The following is a 25821-nucleotide window of genomic DNA, read 5'->3' on the forward strand; positions in this document are numbered from 1 at the left end:
TTAAATTGATGAAGATTTATTGTATTTAGGAACATTCAGTAAATACCAAGCTTTTAGTTTCTATTTGGCAATCCTTCCCCACCAAAAATGGGTTGTGGTTGGGTTTGTTTTTTCTGGCATAAACTCCATTGCCAGCAATGGATATATCAGAACAAGAAGTTAATAAATAATACACACAGACACCAGTTTTCTAAACATACCTCCTCTTTTAAAGGTATGATACAGATTTACTGAACAAATCTCTAACGTTCTTCACAGAAGAAAATTATCCCACAAGCTGTCTCTGAACATTGTTTCTTCACCAATGCTGGTAGTTTATTTCATGGAATATAGTATTTATTTTTGAACAGTAATGATTATTCATTTAATACCCAAGATTTTTCCTCCCCTAAGGTAAGCTGAGGCATATAGCTAGTACTGAACTGTATAAACTGAAGAGGGTTGTACCCCTTGCTGAGCAAAGAGCAATCATGACAATCATGAATAAACACAGAAAAAAGGAAATGGCAACAAGATACTCTGTAAGTAGAGGTCCAGGGGATTTTGGTTTTTTGTTTGTTTGTTGCATTTTGCTTTTAAACTACTGTTCAAACACTAAAGGTGTCATATTTAACAGATGTTTTCTTTCCATGAAGAATGCTGTTAAAATCACAACTGAAGAAACTTCGTGCTCATGATGAGAATCACTTTCAAGTACTTAAATTTGAATATCCCCTTAAATTCCACTCATTTCTTATTAAAAATGTGTTTTTATAAAAGCATGAAGGACTACAGTAAACACAGAGTTGGTAATTTTTGTTCACAAGTGTATGTTACATATCACCAAACTGCTTTAGCAAAAGAAAAAGAATAAAAATAAATTCTCTCCCAACTATTTACACACAGGAACTACCCTGCTGTGGGACCAGATACTTTACTCTACTGTCTCTCTAACCCAAGGTGTAATCTTTAGTGTATCCTTTTGTGATTTAGGTTCTTGGAAGTTTTCAGCAAACCTTTCTCTTGCTTTATCCCAGTTCTTCTTATTCATGCTCTGGATCATCTGAACATCTTCAATTGAAGCTGGTCTAGTGGTACCCAAACCTGCATGTGTCTTGTGTACCTGAAGTTGGAGCTGTCAAATACGTTAAACTCTGTTGTAACTGCAAGTTAAGTATTCTAAATAAATAATAATTTATGATGGCAATTTTCCACCCCCCTCCCCAAGCACTTCTCTTTAAGCACTATTAGATAACACATGGACATCTAAAGGATTGTTAAAATGACGTGTGAAATCACCACATCTAGAACTATGGATCTGTAGTGCTGAATGACACTGCCACTGACATTAGTAGAAGTACTAGGTAGTTTGAAAACAAAAGATATGGAGTGGCTCTGGGCAACACTACTGCCAAAAGATAATGTATCTGTCATGACAAAAATGAAACTAGTATGGCTGCCATGGAGAGCCAGAACTTGGTGGCTACAGTGACTTCAGCCAGCTTTTCCTCTCTCACGGCCTTTCATCCAGCTTGATTTTTGTGCTACATCAGTCTCAGAAAAGTGAAGAATTCCACCATAAACCCTCTTGAATTCACATCACTTAAAACTATTTCAATCTTCTTCCAGACTTATTCAAATATGAGGTTATTCATTTGATGGCTAAAAGCTGCTGGTCCTCCCTTACTTAGCTTTCCAACACACATGGGCATTACTTTCATTCCCTACTGAAGGGATAAAAATGTTGAAAAATTTCAAAATACATCATTAATCAAGTAAAAAAATATTTGAGTTTGTTCCTCCCCAGCCAGGACTTTGAAATGTTTCAAGTGAATAGTGGCTTGCAACTAGACATTTTTTAACTGCAAACACACTTCTCAGTCCTTTTTTTCTTCAAGTAAAAGTGAGAAAGACCTACCGGATCCTGCATACCAACACCATCCTTGCCCAGGCCTTCCCCTTTCTTCCATCCCATCTTTTCCAGCATTTTATATCCTTTATTGCTGTTGCTGATTTCACTTTGAAAAAAAAGTTCAAGACAACTGATAAGCAAGAGTTAATAAAATGGATAGGCTCTCTACTCAAATACTGAGGCACAGAAATGTTTATGCCTATTCTGCTCCAGAAACTAGGACTCAAGCACCATGGTCTTCCAACTTCCATCAAGAGATATCCAGAAAACTCTAGTGCTACCTTTTGCAAGTTCTTCCACAAGTATCTTCTGCTCCCAATGCTATTTCAAGGCTCTGGTAATATCAAGTTTCTTAAAATTCCTCCTGAAATACTCCCTTACTTTAGGGGTTAAAAGATACAGCATAGGTGGGTGGTAATTGACTCACTAGGGAAAAGGAAGTATTGCTACTAGTATTATATTATTGTTCATTATTATTATCTATTGCTACTAGTAGTCTAGTATTGCCACTAGAGAAGGACACAGAGGATTCTTCCCCCCCACCAAGCAAACTTACGTATGAACAGAAGCTGGAATATCGTCTCTCTGGAAGGTTCCTTCACTTCCAACGGTCTCTCTGCGTCTTCCTGCTCTGTCTTTGTATTTTGGATTCTTGACTGCTTTGTTCTCTTCGTACTTTGTGTTCTTTATAAGCAGACCAAGACAGAGAAAGCAGCCTTTAAATGCTTTATTCTTGACAGTTTCACTGCTTCCCCCCAAAAGTAAGGCAGCTTCAGCCTATTTCATTAATTGTAATAAAAAACTATAGTTCTCATTTAGTAGTTCCTTACTTTACAGCCGTATCTAGTAAGATACCTTATTGCCATCACCACATAATGTAATATTACCATATCTGTTATTTCACAGAGGCTGTAAATAAATTTACAGATTCTCGAGTCCTATCTTGAAACAATCAAAGAAACAATCAGTCCACATTAAGCGGAAAACCACATGGACATGTCATTGGGTTTTTGGTTAAACATTTAGCCTATTCCTCAGCAACTGTTTCTTCAGGATCAATAACAGAAGTAAGCATGTGTATAGACTCTGTACTGATATTATTTTGGTAGCTGAAGAATGAGAGAAATTATGGCATTCTTTTCTACGCAGATACTACAAGTGGTAGATGTAACCCCAGAGTTAAGATCATCTCTAAAACATAAGTAACTTGAATACTTTATGTACTGTGTTGCCTACACATTCATGTTGGCATTCTTCTATGACAAAATGGACTTTAAAGAAAAACTTAATTTCCCTGTTCTTATTATTGTTTTTTCAGCTGCTCATTATTCCTCTTTTCCAAATAAACGATAGCACTGCAATTCAGTGCAAAGTGAATTTATACAAATAAAAGTAGATAAGTCTTAAGAAGTTTTAACCCAAAAGAGATTAGAAATCTTGTACACATAGGAATGGATGTCTTTTCCTAAACTTTTAACAGAATTTTCATGCCCTGGTACCATCGTCTCTCTCTTTAAGAGGTTTGTAAATAATTATTATTTAGTGTACAAAAGACAATCTTGAGCTAAACTACCAGGATCAAGTTTATGTGCCTTTGAAAAATTTCCTTATTTGCCAAAGTCTGCAACTTAAAATAGGAATAACAAAGTAGACCTAGACTTCAAACACTTACCAACTACTACTGTAAACTCACCTGTAAGCCATATTTTACCCGTATTTGCTTTAATGCTTTTCTTCTGACTAACTCTCTCTCTTCTTTGCTAAGTGCTGGGCAAACTGCAACAAAGAACACAGAATTGGATTTCTAATTAACAACGTGACAATGTTTTGAAACATAAGACAACTGTGAGAATTTTTATTCCAACATTACTATGCATTGACACACATACCATGAGGAAAACACGTTATGTATTTTAGAGCTATTCCCAGTTGACAAGAAAATGGTAAGAAAACTTAAGTAATTATTATGTTTACAAAGTAGAAAGCCATAATAAAAATCCATGACATAACTGACCAGCAGACTCCTTTTTCTTGTCCAGACGAAGATGTGCTCTGACTTGTCCTGGTTCACATCCATCACAAGTGCCACTGCCAGGATGTATATGAAAAGAAAGGACAGTTTCACCGATCTTCACTTCATCTCCATGCCTCAAGATGTAGGGATCAGATTTTGTTTTAGGCTACAGCAAAAGAAAGTTTTGTCTGCCATGTTAATTAGTTACAAATGGAGAGTGTGAACTCTGTTTCATGAAAACTGCTCATAATTTAGAAATTCAGTTTGGTCTCTCAAATGCAGGCAAGTATTTAACTACAGTGCATATTTCATCCTAGCAACTGCAAACACAGTAGATTTTTCCTAGCATAAACCAAACATGAAGTATTGAAAGTTGCCTCAAAACCAGAAGGAAACAAAGAAGAGTAATCTATGAATGAAGCCACACAATGATGATATTAGTTATTTGCCATAACATTTTAAATGACCACATGATTAGAGTTTTATCTAATGTACACCACATTATAACAACATGTACTCACCTGAAGAATCTGATTTCCATTAACAACTGTTCCATTCTGACTGCCTTGATCCACAAGAACATAACTTTCCAAACTGTGGTCAAAATATACCTCTGCATGGAACTGATAAACAGAAATATACGTTAAATGTTCATATTAAGCAAATAATTCACAGTTTATATGCTATTTTAAAGTAACATTTCAGGATACCTTTTGAGGTCTTGAAATGAATGGCTCTAAGTATTACACAGCTTATGATTTCATCCATGTGCAATGTAAATGAATGTGCTACAACAGCATGAGCTAAAGTATACTAATATAACTGTTTTGACTATAAAGTGATTCAAATATTGAAAAAATATATAGTTCCAATGTGGCAAGTATGCATTACTTAAAGGACTGCAAGATTCAGGAATACAGCATTTTTAACTGTTCTTGTAACAGAAAAAAACCTTTTTATGTTACAGCATTCTCATCTTTTTCTCTTTCAATTAAAACAAAAATCTGATGTCATTCTACAGCTTCAGGTTACTTGGTATCTCATATCTGAAATAGCTTCTTAAATGCCCCATGTTTTTGTAAATTTTACATAATCCACCTTCACCTGCATCTTCATGCCCAGGACAGAATGATGTGCTATCACCTGTTGTTCCTTTTACATTGTGATATCAAGAGTAATAATTTAATTTGTTTGTTTTGTTGTAATTCTATATAGGTATTGCTCCCAAACCCACATAGATCAGAGAAAACAAAACTCCTGGCCAAAGTCACACTACCTCGAAAAAAGGGCCACTGAACAAACAAAAAATCAATTTTTGTGGCCTACTATGACTCCAGTAAAACTCAGAAGCCTAAAAAATTGAGTTTCAAATTTGACAAGCAAGGATCCCTTTTGCTGTAGTGGAGGAAGAAAAAAGTCCAAGAGTTAATCTGGGAAAAAAGTATTGACTTAAACCCAAAACAGCCTGTCTTGGTGCAAGAGCAGTTGCTACATATTCAATAATTAAAAAATAATTAAAAAAAAATCAAAACAACATCTTGTAGATTGGCTAGCATTTACAACAGGAACAGCCCCATAACAGTTGAAACTAACCAACTCATTCAGTAAATTTCTTCCTCTGTTTTATTGAATACGATAAACCCAAACTTGTAAAGATGCTAAATCTGACACTCAAGAGAAGCAATACCTGTGGACCACTTCAGCATTTAACTGAATAGTGAGGAAAACACACTGGTAGTTAACTTTCTGTTTCTACACATGCACGTCATTTATCTTCCTGCCTTTGATTCCTTGTCTGCAAAGTGAAACAACTTCTTATATAAACTGTCAGGTACTCCTTAAGTACTAAAATAGTAATGTTACAGAAAAATAAAAGTATTTTAGTTTCTTTATGCACTTAATTTCAAACACATGCCTGAAAATGTCATTAATGGCAGGGAAACATTTGCTTTGGAAATTGTTCAGTGTGAAATGTAGAATTATGGAATCATTACACTTGGAAAAGACCTTTAAGATTGAGTCCAACCACTAACCTGACTCTGCCAAGCCCATCACTAAACTAAACCATATCTCTCAGCAACTCTTCTATGCATCTTTTAAATATAGTACATGGCTGATTAATGTGAACTATCATCTGAAACAGACAAAGTAGAGCAGACTTCAGATACTTGCATTTGCAAATATTTAAATAATTTTTTTAATGAGGTATCTTTGTCAATATAAATTTTCTTTTATTAAGAGTGCTGTATTTATCGTCCATGTTAAAGTAGTTAGCAAAGCAGACCATATTTTATCTCTAATCTTTCTCAACCAGAGAAAAATTTTCCATTACAGTGTGTCACTGAAAGAAATCCCGGTTTAAATTCTCAGACAACCTGAACATGATTTACATACTTATACAGTTGCATAGAAGAAACATAAGATAAAATCTATCGCTCTGAGCTCAACTGCAAGGACTAGACTACTTTGACAAAGTTCTAAACAGCTGACATCAGTATTTTATATACCATTAGCACTGAACAGAGTACTAAGTTTTCATCAAGTTCAGTAACTTCAGAGATTCAAGGCTGAAAGTTTAATTTTCTTACACTGCATTACACTGGGTATCAGCAAAACTCCAATTAAAAAAAAATTACCTTTTCTAGTCTTTCAAATCATGGTGATGTTTGTGTTAAATTCCCATTTGGTAAAATACTGTATATGCTTTCCTTTCTATAACTTCAAAAGTGGCTAAATCCACATCTCATTCTAAAAGTTCTTTTGTGACTTTGCAAAATTTAAAGCTCTAAAATCTAAAGATTCATTGATATGCTGACCTACCTTTCCACAGATAGAAACGAGACTTACCTTACTGACTCCAACTTCAGGAATCTGAAGTGTATGTCCAACATCTTTTTCTCTGGAAAGGCAAGTTGATAAGTAAATCAGAACAAAGCAGAAACAGATCTAATAAGTGGCTTACAAAGAGAGTATTTCACTTGAACATCAACACCATGTTTTTCTTTGGAGCTATTAGGGAGTTTTACAGGTGTAAGCCACCATGTGGCTATACACACAATATAAATATCAGCTTTTATTTCTATCTGAACTTTTATACTCACACAAAGCCTGTAAATAATAGTCTAAATTTTGCATCCTTAAGGCACTTCGGTACACCTTGGCATCAGTCTTCCATGGTGAAGTTGAATTCTTGGTGGCATTAGGCAGGTAATACAGGTAATGTAAGAGTAATCTCTATATTTGTCAAACACACTGCAGTATGAGGGATTTTATGCATCCGTTTCTCATACTGGGGGATAAAGAAGCAATGCAGCTTGCAGAAGACCGATAAAAAAATGGCAAGCAGAATTGTCACCTTTTTATACATAAATTTATCTAAAGGACTTCAAGTGCAAGATCAAATGGAAACACATCTACCAGGACTAGACAAAAGCAGCTGAAAAGGGGTAATGTGTTCCACAAGTACGGAAAAAAAGCACTGCTTGGTCGTTAATTCATCACAAAACAGATTTTTAAATTTTAATATTAGATCCAGAAGAATTCATATAGGCTAACACAAAACTCAATACTTATTATTTAAAAATGAACCTACTGGATTTCTACTGGAATTTGAATATGCAAGGAAGTCCAGAATATGTTTCCTTGTGATCCTGAATTTCTGCAGTGCGTTCTTATGTTTCTTAAAAAGTTATGTTAGTAGCCTAGAAAGAAAGTTTACTTTCTAGAGATTAACAGCTTTCAAACAATGACTTGCAGCTGTTCTGCCATTAGGACACTGATACAAAATGAAGTTATCACTAACAAATTTTCATGACTTGTGAGCACCCTTAACTGCTTATGCTGTTATAGCACAAGCATGAAGTTACACAATATAACTGAAATTTCTTACTATAGGCTAACCTAACTCAAGAGTACTTCAGAACTGCTGCATGCTAGGAAGAACAAGCATCAAGAGTATGGGTAAGTAATACCAAGTGGCTTCCTCAGCTCTCAAAGCAAGGTACAGTTTCAGATTTTATATATATACACACAACCACACACATATATATATACACATATACATTTATAAAAAAAGAAATTTGGTTCAGTTTTACCTTCCAATTGTAGCAGGTTTCACAGCTGTAATAATATAAAGTGATCCAGTCTGTAGAACTGGTGATCTTATTACAATTACTCTGATACAAGGAGGCCATATCTTTTCTTTATCTGTAATTATAAAAATATAAGTACTGTTAATACCAACAAATTACAGTCTTACCCCTATGGTCCATATTTTTCAAACAACTGATATACATTCCAGCATTTCCTGGGTGAATCCTATGCAACTTTCAGAAAAACAACTGCATAAGCACATCTGAGAGATAACTTTGATGAGACTACTGTTTCAAAGGCTTTCTGACTGCACATTGAAGTATTAAAAATGTTTTCCCAATTCTGGTTATGTACATGTACACAACTGTTCAGTTACAGCAATATATTAATGTATTCACAGAACTTACCAACATATTATAAATTTATGCTTCATTAGTTGTAACAGATTAGAACACAATTTTGCTTTGAGAAAAGGCAGCAGAGCCTCTTTACCACATCAGAAACCTAATGCATATAGAACTTTGTATTTGATAATTTCTATGTCAAATGTGTTTTTACTAGTTTTTACTTTTTCTAGCTCTGTGAGCCAAAACAGAGGATAAAATATAGTAGATGAGCCTACAGATGTATATGTTTTTTTGGCTCAGTATCTGTTAAGTAATTATATTCTAACAGCTGTATGAATACTGTTCTTGGATAGACATTTGCAAAACATTCTCCAAAGGTCTCAGCTAGGAATAGACACAGTAAGGTGGGATGACACTAGCTGAAAAGGTACTATGAGGAAATTGTATTCAGTTTTTATTACTCCAGCATTATTACAGAACTGATTATTAGAAAATAGTAAAAGAAGGAAATTTAATCTGAAAACCTGACAGTAGCAAGCATATTTTGAATGACATTAATCACTTAGAATCTGAGTAGGTGAGTAAAGTAACAAAAACAACATAAATAAGTGGACTATTTAACTGTGAGCAGGGCACAGACTACAGTACTGATTTCTGTAAGTTTAATTTCATTCTGTGATTTGGAAAATCCTTTGCATATACATAGTTTCAATTGGTTTCATCAAGCTTTTCACTGGGTTTTTCTGTTTGTTTGGGTTTGTGGGCTTTGTTTGGTTTTTTTTGTTTGATTTTGTGTTTTAAGAGATCATTTGGTTATTGAGGAGGTCTTCAAGAGGTAGGAGAACACATTCTTTGGTACAAAGCATCATACAGGCTTCCTCTCTATACCTATAGCTTACATGTTGCCACTAGATACACACAAAATAGGATTTCAAATACTACTAAGTACTCCATGCCATCCTTTCCACTGCAGCAGTCATTGTACACTGAATTATAACTGTTGATGAACAGTCTCAGAAATACATTAATTGAAGTGGGTTAACACACAGAATTTCTGAGTTCTGTTCTACAACCTTTATTTTAGCAATTGATTGTCTTTCCTTTGTCACTATCCTCATTGAAGCAAATCTTGTTCTACCACTGAGGTTTCTACACAAGCACAAGGCATTATATATCCTGACAGCTTTTATGGAACCCCAATACTTGCAGCTAGCTGTGAAAGCAAAGACAGGGAAGTAAATACTGGTAACACACAGCACTTTTAAATTTGAAGTACCTCAAGCCACTTTAAAAAAAAAAAAAAAAATTGTTTTCTCATAGTTTGTTCTCTATGGGCTCCTGGAAAAATACAATAATATCACACATAAAAGCCACAATAATTCACCTTCATTTTCCGAGTCTTCTGAATCAGCAGTTTCTTCACTTGTTACTTCATACTCACTGCTGTAGGCTTCACACTCAGAATCTGTAATTTCTCCTTCTTCTGGTTCGCTCTCTGTGTCTGCTGTTCTACTGTCATCTGTATATGCTGCAGTATCTGGTGTACTTTTGTGTGAGTGTGAATTTATACTCTCTGTAGAAAACGATTCTTTGGCTGTTAGACTGTTTCGTGGCTTTTTGTCCGTTTTAGTCTTCTTTCTTAGATTTGGAGACTCTTCTTCTTCAGTAGAACTTACCTGCTCAGTAGTGGAAAAGCAATTCAGACTATTAGATGGTTTCTGTTCTTCTGTGTCCAGATCCTGGAGGGGAGTTATAGAATGTTACGTTCTTTACAGATTGAGTTATTTTAAAGTCTGCTGTCAGGCTGGAAGTGAATTCTCCACCAGGAAGAATTACTTTTACAATTATTAAGAAATGGTAAAATTTCCAGAAAGTTTTGCACACATAGCCAACAGAACATTTAATAGAAACATTTCACATGGAATCAATCATGTCTAATACAATCTGGGAAAGTGTGACTGAACTCCTCTTCTAAACTCCCATTTATTCCTTCCTCTTTTCTGACACAAAACTTAGGATCCTTGTCCTTACTTCCAAAATTATACAACAGTATCTTGAATATTTTCCAGTTTTGTTTTTATGACACTCATTTCTGCCCGTTTCTTACTCAATTCTTGCAATTTGTTTATATAATGTCTTTAATTGATCTTCATCAATTGTTCTCCCTCCTTTCAAAATTGTGAATTGAACACAGTCTTTCATCAAGATACAGTAGAAAACTTAAGTTTTATTTATGCTTTGTGGAACAATTCAACTGACAATCCATTTTTTACTGCAATAAATTTCTCTACTGAATACCAGACAGATCAGATCACTGTGGGTTCTTCCATTGCCACATGATTTCATCATCAGAAAAAACCCAAAAAACAAAAACCAAAAAAACCCTGAGAAATATAAACTTCCATATTAATTTTTCCAGAGTACTTTGAAAATGTAATTCTCAGTCTGGTATCCCTAGATTGGGCAGTGCTGGTAGGATGAAGGGGAAAAAGGAGATGAAGGAAACAAACTGGAGAAAAACCCCCACAAATGGCTTTAAAGGATAAATGAAAAAAAAAAAAAAAAATCTCAGATTTTAAAGTTATTTGTCATATTGGATTCAGAATGAATGTATTCAATGGCCATGATTGGTACCAAATATTGCTACATAGCAGTTAAAATAAAAAAACTTCCGTCACTTTTTTCATTACAGGGTATTTTACATCTTTCTCTACAGAGTATTTCACAATTAAAGACAGATGAATTAATGTGAATGTTATATGACAGAAATTAAAGCACTTTTACCTTTCAGAATTGTAAAAACTTGTCCTTAGCATAGCTGTAAGACAAACCCAAGAATTCTTATCAGCCCAGCAGTCATGCTGCTCATGGGCCTTTACAGTGTACTTCTGAAACATTTTCAATAAGACAGCAGATTCTCGGGAATAACCTGCATTTTTAAAAGATCTCATGCTTCAACTGAAGGACTACTGGTTTGGTTAGCATTTTTCTATAATGCACCAGCCTTTCCCTCAGAATTGGAACTAGGAGGAACAGAATTGTAAGGTCACTGCCTAATGCTTATTTTAAATAGAGACATAATAATCCTGCCAAAAGTAAGACTACACAGTTCATACACATTATACTTTATTCCATCAGAAAATCTTTTGGCAAAGCCGATTTTTGCTTTTACAATGATCTTTTCCAGTGTTTTTATCTTTGTTTTAGCTTTGTCTAAATTTTTGTTTGGTATGGATGTAAGATCAATACCAAGTATACCAAGGCACTCTGCAGTCCGAAATGTTTTTTCTTCCCATAGTGCTGCAAACTAAGAAAGTTTTACTAGTGTTATCTGAAAAAAAGAGAAACTAAATGGTCTGCTCAAACCACAAATGAGGCAAAGCAACAGATGACTGTGATGTGCTGATGCCCAAGTATAATGCTCCAACCACTCATCTCTTTCTCCACAGTGAATCCAGTGATAACCGTTTTGCTAATTATTCCAGATACTTTAAATTAGAAAATAAAAAGATATTGCTTTAAAGTGTGGCTACTGAAGAGTAGACTCTCTGTTCTCAGAAAACAGGAATAAAAAAAAAAAAAAAAAAAATCACTCTTAGAAGAGGCCAAAGGTTCTGTACATATCTTCTGCAAATAAAGCCATTAAGCCTGTTCTCAGTAGTTTGTGTATTTTTTTTCCTCACTATCACTACAATCAACTCTTACAAAAGCAAGTCAACTAAACAGTTAAGTATTACTAAAAATGTAATCTTTGCATTTAGAAATCCTTGTACAAAATTGATGATTTCAAAACTGCATTCCTAAAGAATATGGATTTTGAGTAGCTTATGATTTCACAGATCTGTATTAAAATAGACACCTCGACGGTGTCTGAACATTAGGCCTGGTGATGCTGAATGTATTCTTATAGCATTTGAGGGAATCTTTACTTGTGTTGAAAAAATCCTTTTCCATCATGTATGACTACTGGCACTAACACAAAACATGTGTAGCACGTATGAAAGTGTAACTAAGCAAATAGCATTGAATACCTTGCATCCATATTGGAAAACAGGAAAAAAATATCATCCTGAATGATGTAACAAACACTGGCAATAAGTTTGATTTCTCCATGCAGGATATTTAACTTTCTCTTCAGCCCAAACTCATGGTATAACACACAAAGTATGTAAGGATGTACTCATTATAACCATGTGACAGCATGATATGATATTCTTTTGTGTTTTGCTTTGCCTAACTGTCACAGTTTGACCCCAGGCAGCAACTAAGCACTAGAGGTCGCTGCTTGCTCACTCCTCCCTAGCACAGTGGGATAGGCAGGAGAATCAGAAAAGACCACAATAAAAAATGACCATGATAAAAAAGAATAACAATAATAATAGAATAGATAATGATAATAGTAATGAAAAAGAAGATGACAGAGAAACAAAATCCAAGAGAGACAAATGCTGCACTATATAATTGCTCACCACTCACTGATTGATGCTTAAGCAGTGATCTCCTGCTCTCTGCCAACTCTCCCAGTCTATATGCTGGGTGTGATGTTCTGTGGTATGGAACATCCCTTTGATTAGTTCAGTTCAGCTATTCCTGGCCATGTTCCCTCCCAGCTTCTTGTGTACCTGCTCACTGGCAGAGCATGGGAAACTGAGAAGTCTTTCACTAAAGATAAGCGCTACTTAGCTTATGGTACTCTAGCTTTTCTCTCAGCACGAGTAAAACTGAGATGAGCTGGATGAACCTAATTCATAATAAAGCATTTCTTACCTACAGGACTGAGCTGGTTCATATTTCTGCCTCTGATAAAGATAGTCAAAGGTACAAGTGAAATCAGGATTTTTATGTAACCCATGAGAAATGACCTTATAAAAACTTCAAATCATAGTTATGTGACTTGAGTTGATGGTTTTGCTTTATAAAGAATAGGCCACAAACTTCTGATTACAACAACCTTCTGAAGTGCAGATTTGCCTACCTACAAGATATGCACAAATGATCAGTCACTGAAATGTTTTTCATGAAAAATTAAAAACATTTTAAACATTTAACTATAGTATTTACTGTGACAGAGAAAGACATGTTGTCTTTTGAAACTCCACATTTTTCTATATTATGCCTGATTGATATGCATCTTTATACAAATTTTCACCATGCCTACAAGTTAGAATCTCAAAATTATTGTGAGCATCTAATTCCACTTAATTCTAAGATATGCGCAGTTTATACAGCTTTGTTTTCTAAAACAAAACATTTTATAAAACACAAATGAGTACAAATACAACTTTTGAGAAATATGCAGTCTGTTCCTTCTTGGTTTGCTAGTTCAGTAGGTGATTTAAAGGAACGATGGGTATTCAATTCTCTCATCTAAAGGGCTAAGTATTAGATCTTTAACATCAACTCTCTCATTTTGAAAAATTAATCTTAAATTTGGTATTTTACTAAAGAAACAGTTTTCAAACAGTTTAAAATAGCTTTTTCACTCAGATGACTAAAATTTCACTTGCTAGCACTGTTTTACACACACTTCAGGCACTGTCTTCTTGCACAATACTAGAATTTCTGATGCAAAAAAAAAAATCTAATTAAAAGCCTGAAAGAGAGTAAAGCTCTTCATCATAAAAAAGGTCATTTTATATATAGCTTTGAAATGCAAGAAACATAAGTTTGCCTTCCTAAAGAATGCATGGTTTGTTTAGCCAAGACTCTTCTGTTAATACAGTCATGCTAAGCATGTCTCTTTCCAAATATTCTAGAATGACATCAAAGTTTTCTTCAGATGTTTACTTACACAATATTTAAAAACATTTTAAAAGGTGCTTTGTAGATGAACATTGCAGAGGACTTTGCCCAAACAGCTTCCAAAAAATTATTAATTATTTTAGGAAACTAAGTATCTAAGCATGAACTACTAGAAAGCTGTTTGCATTTAATAAAAATTACTGGGTTAAAGGTTAACATCCATAGACTGATGTGTTTTAAGTCTCAATTCTACCTTTACCTGAAGCTGCCACTCCAAAAGAAGAAATCTTCAAATTAGAAATGGTTTCTGTCAACTGACATACCTATAGTTGGGATGACTATCAGCAAAAAGTAAACTACATATTATTTAAAAAACAAAAAAAAAAAAAAAAAAAAAATCACAGATTCAGGAGCTTTACAAGACATACAGCTACAAAAGCCTTGTCTCTCCTACAGAAGTAGCTCAGATGTGTTTATAACAGAAAACTATAGCAGAAGTGAATTTTGAGCACCACGCTGAAATAAAATTTAGTAGACAAAAGCTGAAGGATAAACTAGAAAAAATAATTTCTGGAAAAAGATGGCTTATGTCAGACCCTGCATCTAAATTTTGCTATGTATTTCTAACGGCCTCAATCCAGCAACTAGAACTGCATGTTCACTATGGCACATAGTGTGTTCTCCACCCTGTGTGGAAGTGCTGGATCTACATATCAGGTCAGAGATCACATCATTATTTAGGCCAGTTTGAGATTTATTTAAAAAAAAAAAAAAAACACCACAAACTTTTCCAAATGTATTAATTTAAATGTTTTTCTGGTACAGGAGACATAGTACTACTTCTTTCCACACTTTTTCAGTCTATCACTGTAAAAAGGCATCAGAACTGAACTATACGTCTGAAAGTCCCAAAGTATTCCATGGATTCTTTTATGTAAGTGGCTATTCAATACTTCATCCTAACAAATAAAATTCCTGATTAAAAGCAAACCCGTGAGCAGAATGCGTAGCTTCAAAACTCAAAAGAAGATGATTTGTAATATAGAATTTTGGTTACTGAAAAGAAAGAATGCATTTAAAGAAAGTTTTTGTATAGATCAGTAACATTTCACAGGAGACAGTAAGCATGCAACTTCCCTTCCACTGTTTGTCAATTAGAAGTCCATTCATTTTAGCAGACACTCACTAGCATTTTCTTGTTTGGTAATTTAGTTTATTAAGAGTATAATATATAATAATATTTTAACATAATTTTAAGCTTTAGATTCTGAGACTTATATTGCTTTTTCAAGAACGCTACAATATTTACAGATGATACACTTGTCATTTCTGTAGTGTTAAGCACTCCAACTTAATAGGTACAGATACTAGATGTAAGATAGCTGAGTACATCAAGTTCTTTGTAATAGCTACAAATTAACTTGCAACTTAAAAACCGTCCTGTGACCGGAAACAGAAAGTTAACAGACTGGCTCAGCTATGACCTTTTTTAGATTAAAAGGATATTAACTTTGCTTTAAATAAAGTCACTCAAAAATCACATGTAATTTTGGTAAAAGCTATGCAGCTACCAGTGCTGCCTATACAGAAATATTTGCTGTGATAATTGACACACACAACTGCTAAACTTCCTCGTTTCTTGTATTTGGTAACGTTTAAGTAATACTAAATATTTATCAATACTTGTCTACATGTAGTCCTTTAACTAAAAAAGAAAAGAGAGAAAACATGTTTAACAAGTGTTTGATGTGCTTAAGGTTCCGTCTGCAAGTACTACTCGCTGTCTTCCTCCACCTCACATACACACTCTTATAAAACACCTCACCTGCACCCAGGAATATAATGTTCAGTGAGCATATGACATATTCCCAGAATCAGACTTCAATGGTCCACAGATCACACAATAAAATAAGTCGTTCTCCTACTTATACTGGCTGTATTAAAAATAAAGCTGAGGAAAAGCTATTTTAGTGAAGAAATGAAGTAATGTTTGGAGGCAATTTTCAGGCTAGCAGCACAACTTAATAACCAGATGGGAAAAGAAATAATGAAGCACTAATCTCCAAAATAAGTGTTGCAATTTCAAGATTTAATTTTATTCAGGGACAGGTTTTATTTTAATTTTCTATTTTTTTTTTGTCAAGACTGGAAGAGGGAATAGAAGGAAAATGGAAAAAGCTTGACATAAGTGTGCAGTAAAGTATTTCAATAGGCAACACTTCAACTATAAAGTTCTACTTAAAACCAGACATATTCACAGGCTAAAAAAACTCCAAATAATACAACAACTAGCAAGAATTAATTAGCGCTACCAGAATAAACTGGGTAACAATAATAATGCCAAGAAATATAAGGCATCTACAAACTGGGTTGTGCAGCTTAAAAACGATTGTTCCAGTTCTCTAACAGGTTTTTTAAGCTAAGGAACAAATTTCTTATGATTAACAACCATAACACAAGGATCAAGTACTTTAACTCAGCAACATAAATTATGACAATAAGATGTTTTGTCTTTTTAAATGTAAAAGTGCATCCACATAAAAGTGCACTGACAAAAAAGCATTGTTTTTGAAATTTAAAGTTGAGAGTAATTATTTCAAAATTTCACTTTGTAGTCTCTCTTTTGTTTAGAAAAAAAGGAAAAGGTCTTGATTCTTACTATGACACTAACATTCACTTACTGTTCACAGATGTAAAGACCTGTGCAGTGTAGTATGTGTTTTAAAGTTTTTTTTCTGTTATCTTGTTGGTCAAACAAATTAATTCAGAAGTAAAGCAAAATACTCAGTTCACTACCAATAAAACACATCAGAAAAAATAGATGTTTACCTGCTACCTTGTGACTGTGCAAGCTTTACAAAAAAGATTTGTTAATAAGATCACCTATATAAATACATTGTCAATACAAAATAAGCTATAGTGGCTCTTTCAAGTATAATCAGAATACAGAAGTGGATGGTGATAAGATCCTTAGTAGTGGTCAGCATTATTGGTTATGTCAGCGTATACATGCCACAGAACTTATACAAATCTCCTTGTTGATTTAGGTCAGTATGTAACCGTTCTAAAATTACAGAACTAAATTTAAGAGAATTATTAATTGCACTGTATTAAAAAGTTTATTCCTATATGCTTTCCATGATGCTTTCCTGACACACAATAAATAAAGTTCTGTATTAAAAATGCACTTTGAGAGTAGCAGAATGTTAATTCAGTTGTTGCACACAGGACGTCAAGAACTTTGATAGTAAAACTCCTAGCTTCAACTGTATTAGCTCTCCACTCTTAAGACTAATGGTTTCTCAGTGTTGTTAAGTATCCAGCTCAAACTTTCAGAACAGAATGGTCCACATTAAGTTTTCTCAAAGAGCAGAAATTCCCACATTAACCTCAATCTATGTATAAAACCTGTAATTGATCAAGTATTTATTTAAACTACCTTCACTGGTTCTTACAGTAAGCAGTTTCTAATTTCAAATCTTTCAGAAGACCTCACTCCTGACACAGAGTTTAAAAATTCTGTAGTGATGCTACATAACTACAATGTAAGAGTATGTGTACGTTAATGTAACTATTTCAGATTTCAATCACTCTGCTTCACTGAGGCCTGCATAATGAAATTATGCAATGGTTAAAGCAATGGCTTTAAAAAATGCAAACTAAGGAGCACTGTGAACTAAAGAAATCAATACATTCATTTAAATCTTAAATAATGAATCACAGAATAGGATTATCCAAGTTTGATTCAAAACTAACATTCACTAAGAAAACGTTTCTTGAAGTTTAATAGCTGCAGTTACAATACAAGTTCTGGAGTTCAAGAGCAATATTTTTCAATGCAGTCACTATGTACTATACAGTATGCTTCCCTGGCACTAAAAAAACGCCAGCAAGGAACTTATGTGTTTTGTAACTTCAAACACAAGTCAGTTACAATAGGCATTTATTAAGATGCGAATTTTATCCACACACTGTGGACAACAAAACCATACTGACCAAATACAATATCAACAGGAGAGCGTAATGTGCAAAGAATTAGAACTTCACAGACATTTCATCAATCCCAAATGATGGCAGAGATACAGTAAAGTGTCCATGGAACAAGTTTTGGAATGCAGTCACAGAGAAGGGGTGGGGGGTGTGAAAGTTTTAAAAAATCTTCAGTCTTTTTTTTTTTTTTTTGATTCATCAAAAGAGTTTAAAAACACAAACAAAAGAAAGCAACAAGAAAACCTCAAACCAAAACCCCAAACCTAAGACACCGAGGTAACATTGAATTTCTGATGTAAATCCTGCCCACACATTATCCTGTATTCATTCTAGTGTGCTTATTCATCTGAGAGCTTCACTGACAATTTAAAAAATCTATACAGTTGTATTATAATTAAAAAAAAATCCACTGAAAAAGTGAGAGGATCTGAGTTAAAAAAACTAGTCCTTAGTCATCCAATGGGAAAATTATATAAACACTAATTACATGTTAGCAACTGGCTCTGTGTAGTTTGAAGATGTTCGAGTCCTCCTGAAAATGAGTATGCATCCTCTACAAAAAACCAAACTCTGTAACTCATAAATTGCATCATGAAAATAAAGACATGGTTTGCATTTTCTATATGTCAGTCCTAAGTTTACCTTATACTCATCTGCAGTAACCCGCTTTCTTTCTTTTCTCTTATTTTTCCCTTTTTTATCCTTGGTGTACTGAGTACCAGAGGCCTGATAAGACTGCAGATCCACTCGTGAATGAAACTGGTATCGGCCACTTTCCACATCACAGTAATAATAAATTCCAGTCGCTGGATCATAATACAGTTGATTTTCCTTTGTAAGAAACATGAAGAACAATGTTATCATCACTTTGATAAATAACTTGTTCACAGAAATGCCTAGTTAATAAAGAACCACTTTCCAAGTTTAAAAAACAATATTCTAAAACACTAAACTGTTGTCCCTTGACCCTGGCTGGCTACTAGGGGTTTATTCAGCTGTTCTCTGAATCTCCCTACTCAACAGGGAGGGAAGAAGAAAATAAGATCATCACTGGTCTTTCTTGGGTTTTATTTTTTCATTACAATTATTGCAATATTTGACTTCAATTACTAAGCTGCTCTTATCTTAATCCACAAGTTTAAATTTTCTTTTTTCATTCTCCTCCCCATCCTACTGAGACTGAGCGAGCAGTTGTGTGGTGCTTAGTTGCTAGCTGGGGTTAAACCACAATTCCCAGCTCCAGTGCCTCTCTCCTCCCTACATTAGTGGCACAGGGAGATGAGGAGTAGGATGTTGCTGTGATTTTCTGCCTCTGCAGCCTCTGTTCCCACTACCAAAATCTTGCCAGTAAACCAAATACAAGAACGTTTATTGTAAAGCAGAACAGCTGCTGAAGTAAATACAAGTATCATCTTTTGTGTAACTGTACTATTAACGGTAATCTACACCCCCAAATGTTTATGTATCCACAAAGGATGTCAAAAGCAATGGAATAATTCAAAATTTTAAAAATAGGTCCAGCAACATCCCTAAAAATGAAAAGAAATAACTTTGTGTACCATGTACATTTAAAAAAAAATCTGAATGTAATGCTGCAAACAAAAGCTGTTTTCAACACAGTAGTTTCACTGGTACTTGTGACAATGTACGTACCTACCTATATATGCACGTACAAAGACATATACCTCCTATGACACATAGAAAGCCTCCCCAAACGTTCTCTTACAAAAGATACGTAGAAGCAATGAACCATTACAAAAGTTTGATCCATTGCGTAACATCTTTTTTAAAACTGGTTGGAAATAGTATTCAAATAAAAGTGCAAGTATTTCACCCATTTTCTCTCAACGTGTTTTTCACTGTGGAAAAGCCACTGACAATTTCACAATCTGTTCTTTCAAAACAAGTTATCTTTTAGATAAAGCTTTTAACTTTGGAAGAGTTACAGAGCAACTTTACAGTACACAATTTCCACAATGCCAAGCAAGTTAAAGATCTGAGACAAACAGAACTGAATGAAAATCTAAATTCATATCTTAGCCTGGTATCTTTAATTCAACTGCAATAATTTAACAACTAACTATCAAGCCTCCATTACTTCTCATCTTCAGTAACAAGATTTTAAGATCAAGAAGTCAGCTTGGATCTTAGTTCTTTGCTCACACCAACTTCTACTACAAAACCTTTTGCAATTCAGAAAAATCACCAAGAGTTTTGGAAATATTCCTTACCGAGTCATAGTAGAATCTAGTGCTATGGTCATAATACATTCCTGTATTTTCATCGTAAATAAATCCAGTTTGTGAAACAGCAGCTTCTGCAGCAGCTCTCAAGCTCTCTGCCAAAGATCCTTCTGGTGCTGAAGTATCTTTTGCTTCCTGACACCAGAAAGAAATAAATTAATTTTTCTTCTAAAGAGAACCTTCTTGGTTCTTTAACATTTTACAGTGCCCTATTTTAAATAAAACAAATGGGTGCTCTGTGAATGTGGATTGTTTCAAAAACTATTAAACATGAAGGCAAACACTTAGCTGTAGTTTACTGATAAACTCCTATTGATTTCAATGGGACCAATACTTCATCTGATGCCTTTCATGTCCTCAGTCTTCATTCAAAAGTGGTTCACAATTAAAATACACATAGTGAGTATCTTTTCAGCACATTCACAAAATAGATTTCTGCTCTTCATTCCATTCCAGTTGCTAGATGTTAAGGCAAAATATCAATTAAAGCATGTGAGATGAAGTGAGTGATCTAACAGAAGGATGGAAGGCAGGGAAAAAAATCACACAGTAAGACAAAACCACTCAACACCTTTTCCTCCTTATATGTTGTCTCCTTCCATCAATGAAGATTAAAAAAAAAAAAAAGTACACTTGCAGATAGCCAGGATGGCCATATTGAACATACTCTGCTGAAAAAGGGCCATGCTTCCAGGCTACAGAGGACATGTTTTAGAAAGTGTCTTTTTCATTTAAAAAAAAATTTTAAAATCCTGGATTGTCTTATACTTGAAACATCCTACAAAAAGAACTAGTTTCAAAGCACAAGTATGTTTGTCTGCTACTATCGGCACCACATCACCACAAAATAATCACTTTATACAATGACATAAAGACCAAAAGCACATCTTTTAAATTAAATGAGTCTATACTCATATACTCTAGTGTGCTCTATACTAATAAGAGTGTTGACATCAAAACTGGTAAAACTCCTAACAGTTCTATAACCTGTGAATTCTGGACGCAATTGTCCTCTCCTCCACCTTCAGCAACCTTGGTGCTATCCACTCTTAATGGAAGATCAAGTCCTGTCTGTAATTCCTCTGTGGAATTGTGCTCCGTGCCTTCAGTCCCGTGATTGTGCTGTACTGGCACTTCAGATGCACAGTCTTGAGGATCAGTGCAATTGTAATAACTTTCATAGTAATAATAATCTGCAAGGGAAAAAGAAAAATTGAAGTGGCTTAAATTAGCAAAGCAATAATTTTTACACAATGCAATTTAAGTATTTGTGGTTTAACCCCATCTTGCAACTAAGCACCATGTGGGCAGCTACTCATTCGCTCACTCCTGCCCCCTCCCTGAGAATGAGGAGGACAATCAAAAAACAAGTAAAAGTTACGAGCTGAGGCAATAACAGTGTAATAACTAAAATGCTATAAAATATAATATCAATAAATGTATGTAATAATAATAGCAATAATAAAAAGGAATACAATAAAAAAAGAGAGAAAAAAAAGACCCCAAACAAAACCCCACAAGTGACATACAATGCAATTGCTCATCACTCACTGACCACTCCCAAGCAGCCATCCACCACTGCCCCCTCATCAACTCCCTCCAGAGTATATATACTGGGCATGATTTCCTACGGTATGGAAGAGCCCCTTGGCTAGTTGAGGTCAGTCATCATGGCCACACTCCCTCACAGCTTCTTGTGCACTGGCAAAATACAGGAAACTGAAAAGTCATGCACTCAGGACAAGTGCTACTTAGCAATAACTAAAACACTGGTACATTATCGACATTATTCTCAAACTAAATCCAATACACAGCCCTGTAGTAGCTACTAGGAATAAAACTATCCAAGGCAAATCCAGGACAGGATCCTAAATTTTAAACTGGAATTTATGCAGGTAAGTAGTCTAACTGCCCTGATTCATTTACAGTCCATTTTCTTCCTAGTAACTGGCCCAGAGCTGTGTCTTGGATTTGTGCTGAGACCATTGTTGATAACACAGGAATACGTTGGTTATTGTGGAGCAGTGCTGGCACAGTGTCAGGGCCTTTTCTGCTTCTCATCCTGCCCTGCCAGTGAGTGCGCTGGGGGGTACAAGAAGCTGGCAGGGAGAGTGGTCAGGACAGCTGACTCAAAGTAACCAAACACACACTAATGAAAATCAATTATTAGGTGGTGTCTCTGTTTTGAATTTATTCTACTCTTACAGAGCAAATTCTGCCTTATTCTAGTGTATTTTAAAAATTGGTAAAACATACAGGTGTGTAATGTATGAGGTTACTATGTAGCAGTACTATGGTATGAACTCTGCTATGGTTCAGGCTATATTATACACTGTTGCAAATGGAATGGCTTCAATAAGAAGTAGTTTGAAACACAATGTCAGGTTACAGAGTTTAATGCAGCTAAGCATACAGACTCGACATGTATTTTATATTTTTAAAAATTCACTATATAAGATACTGTTCTAGATGTTTAAGCAATCATCATCCTCCCTACCTCCTTGTGACCATGCAGTACAGTCTTCTGTCTGTACTTCTACGCTAGACGTAGCTTTCACCTCCCTGTTATGGATTTCCTTAGTGAGTTTCTCAACCTGAAAGAAAAACAGGATGTTATTGAGCACAATACTGCATTTTAGGAGTCTATGTTAGAAAAGAGTACCAGCCTATTTTACATTTTGTAACTCAAACAAATCACAAATGCAGCATAAGCATTTAAATGGATTTTTGCTCAGCAGAAGACTTTTCTACTTGAACAGTTAGCGTAATGAAAACCATAATTTCTGCTCATGAAGGGTATAAAGGCAAGAACTTGGGAGAAAAAACATAGCCAAGATTATTTTTAACACGGCCACCCTGAAAAGCTGATTTCAAGCAATAACCACCATTCTGTGGTGATGAACTGTGGCACTTACGAAACGCCCCTATTCTGCCATAAGCATCCATGGGACAATTCTTCCACTCATCCTTTACCATGTCTGCTTTGTTAAAGCTTTTTCCTTTCTGCTAAACGCAGTTTTGCCTTCTGACTGCAAAAGCAACTTTTTGGCTAAGAAGACATTATAGTCCTGCCCACCACCAGCAGCACCTTCGAGCCGACAGTTGACTCGGGGCAGCAAACTCGAGCCAGCTGCAGCAGCACCGATTCTGCGGTCGCTAAAGTCGCTGCCAAGGCCGGGGTGGCACACCCGGCGTGGGAGCCCGACCGGGGATACCGGCAGCGGGGATGCCGGACGGACCTCGCCCGGCACGGAGGGGGAGCGAGGCCCGGGGGGGCAGCTGCCGCGGCGGGAGCCTCACCTGCCTCCTCAGCGCCTCACTATCCTGCCGGGCCTCGCTGTAGAGGCGCTCGGTGCGGCGGAGACGCCGCCGCGCCCGCCGCAGCTGCTCGCTGCAGGAGCCCAGGTCCGCCTCCAGTGCCGCTACCCGCTCTCGCAGAGCCCGCTGCTCGCTGTCGGACGGGGAGGCCATGCCCGCCGGCTCCTCAGCGCCCGCCCGCCAGCCGCGCCCCGGAATGTGGGACAAAGCAGCGGCGGCCGCGGCCCTTCCCGCTGCCCGCGGCCATGGCCGCGGCGCCCGCCCGACACAGGCACCGGCACCACGCGCCGCCGTCTCCCGCAACCAGAAAGTTTCCCCGCGGCGCGACCCGGAAGGAACGGAGTGCAACCGGAAGTGGCGCGGCGAGCGCGCGTGCGCCGACGCCAGCTTGCGGTTGCCTGGTGACACTCGGGCCGGGCCCGGAGCTGAGGAGCGCTGAGGGGCAAGAGAAGGAGCCGGTGTTCCACCCGTAAAGCAGGGCAGCGTGCAAAGTCGATCGAGCACGTACACCCTTGCACGAAACTACACCACAGTTTTACTTGGGATCATCCTAGAGAGAGTCCAGCGCAGGGCCACCAAGATGACCAGGGGACTGGAGCATCTTCCGTATGAGGAAAGGCTGCGGAACTGGGGCTGTTTAGTCTGGAGAAGAGAAGACTGAGGGGAGATCTCATTAACATTTACAAATATCTAAAGGGTGGGTGTCAGGAGGTTGGGACATCCCTTTTTTCTGTAGTACTAGCAACAGGACAAGGGGTAACGGGATGAAGCTGGAACACAAAAAGTTCTATTTAAATAAAAAACTATTTCACTGTGAGGGTGACGGAGCAGTGACACAGGCTGTCCAGGGAGGGTGTGGAGTCTCCTTCCTTAGAGGTCTTCAAAAGCCACCTGGACATGTTCCTGTGTGACCTAGGTGACCCTGCTTCTGCAGGGGGGTTAGAGTAGATGATCTCTGAAGGTCCCTTCCAACTCCTACCATTCTGTGATTCTATGATTCTATGTTGAGTTACTTGGTTTGTTTTTGTGGGTTTTTTTACTGATGGAAACCACTTTGTATCCTGGCTAGATTTTGTTGTGCATGGAGTATTGCAAAAGTAGCCATTTGAGAAGCATTCAAGGCTGCTGTGTTAAATCCGTACTGAGAATCGCAGAGATACCAGTCCTGGGGCAGCGTCTGTTGCTGGGATCTGTAGAAGAAACTGCAAAGGATTCTGAAGGTTAAACACCTGCAGCCTCATGCTAATACTGTAATTTTCAAACCTTTACTTCACAGACTGAACGTTTCTTAACAGAAATCATAGATGAGCACAACGCTGCTCAGTTCTTAACAAACTATAAACATGCTATCCTTTGTCACTTTTGTACCTCCTTCTAGAAACAAGAACATCACAGTAGCTCATAGCCTGATAGTTTTTAGTCCTGACAATAGGGAATGTATTGCATGCATGGAATATATGTCTACTAGCAGATATGTCTTGAATAATTCACCACCGTTACAGGAAGTGCTCAGCTGACTACTTGAAATAATGTCAGTATTTTGTGTAGATCATAGAATCATAGACTCATAGAATGGTAGGGGTTAGAAGGGACCTTTAGAGATCATCTAGTCCAACCCCCCTGCAGAAGCAGGTTCACCTAGATCAGGTTGCATGGAAACATGTCCAGATGAGTCTTGAAGACCTCCAAGGAAAGAGCCTCCACAACCCCTCTGGGCAGCCTGTGCCAGGGCTCCCTCACCCTCACAGTGAAATAGTTTTTTCTTATGTTTAAGTGGAACTTTTTTGTGTTCCAGCTTCATCCCATTACCCCTTGTCCTGTTGCTATCTATTACAGAAAAAAGGGATGTCCCAACCTCCTGACACCCACCCTTTAGATATTTGTAAATGTTAATGAGATCCCTATTGACATACAGTTTTAAAATACTGGTGTTAATACGATCCCCCCTTCATCTCCTTTAGACTAAACTGCCCCAGTTCCCGCAGCCTTTCCTCGTATGAAAGATCTTCCAGTCCCCTGATCATCTTGGTGGCCCTGCGCTGGGCTCTCTCCAGCACTTCCCTGTATCTCTTGAGCTGAGGAGCCCAGAACTGGACACAGTACTCCAGATGAAGCCTCACCAGGGCAGAGGAGAGGGGTAGAAGAACCTCCCTCGACCTGCTGCCCACACTCTTCTTAGTGCAT

The 25821-nt window shown here is 36.6% G+C and overlaps 1 protein-coding gene across 1 annotated transcript; it reads right to left on the reverse strand.

Moving 5' to 3' along the window:
- Positions 1 to 23943, reverse strand: AGGF1 (angiogenic factor with G-patch and FHA domains 1). The gene is made up of 14 exons (XM_062019202.1): positions 23620 to 23943; positions 22817 to 22913; positions 21307 to 21512; positions 20308 to 20454; positions 18719 to 18907; positions 9729 to 10083; positions 8000 to 8111; positions 6753 to 6804; positions 4427 to 4528; positions 3906 to 4071; positions 3585 to 3667; positions 2448 to 2575; positions 1898 to 1997; positions 1 to 1114 (listed from the first exon to the last, which is right to left on the reverse strand). Exons 1-14 carry the CDS (start codon positions 23788 to 23790, stop codon positions 914 to 916), a joined length of 2109 nt encoding a protein of 702 aa, XP_061875186.1. The 5' UTR covers positions 23791 to 23943; the 3' UTR covers positions 1 to 913.
- Between the last annotated feature and the right edge of the window lie 1878 nt (positions 23944 to 25821).

The sequence above is a fragment of the Colius striatus genome, chromosome Z, assembly GCF_028858725.1.
Source record: "Colius striatus isolate bColStr4 chromosome Z, bColStr4.1.hap1, whole genome shotgun sequence".
Classification (NCBI taxonomy): Eukaryota; Metazoa; Chordata; class Aves; order Coliiformes; family Coliidae; genus Colius; species Colius striatus.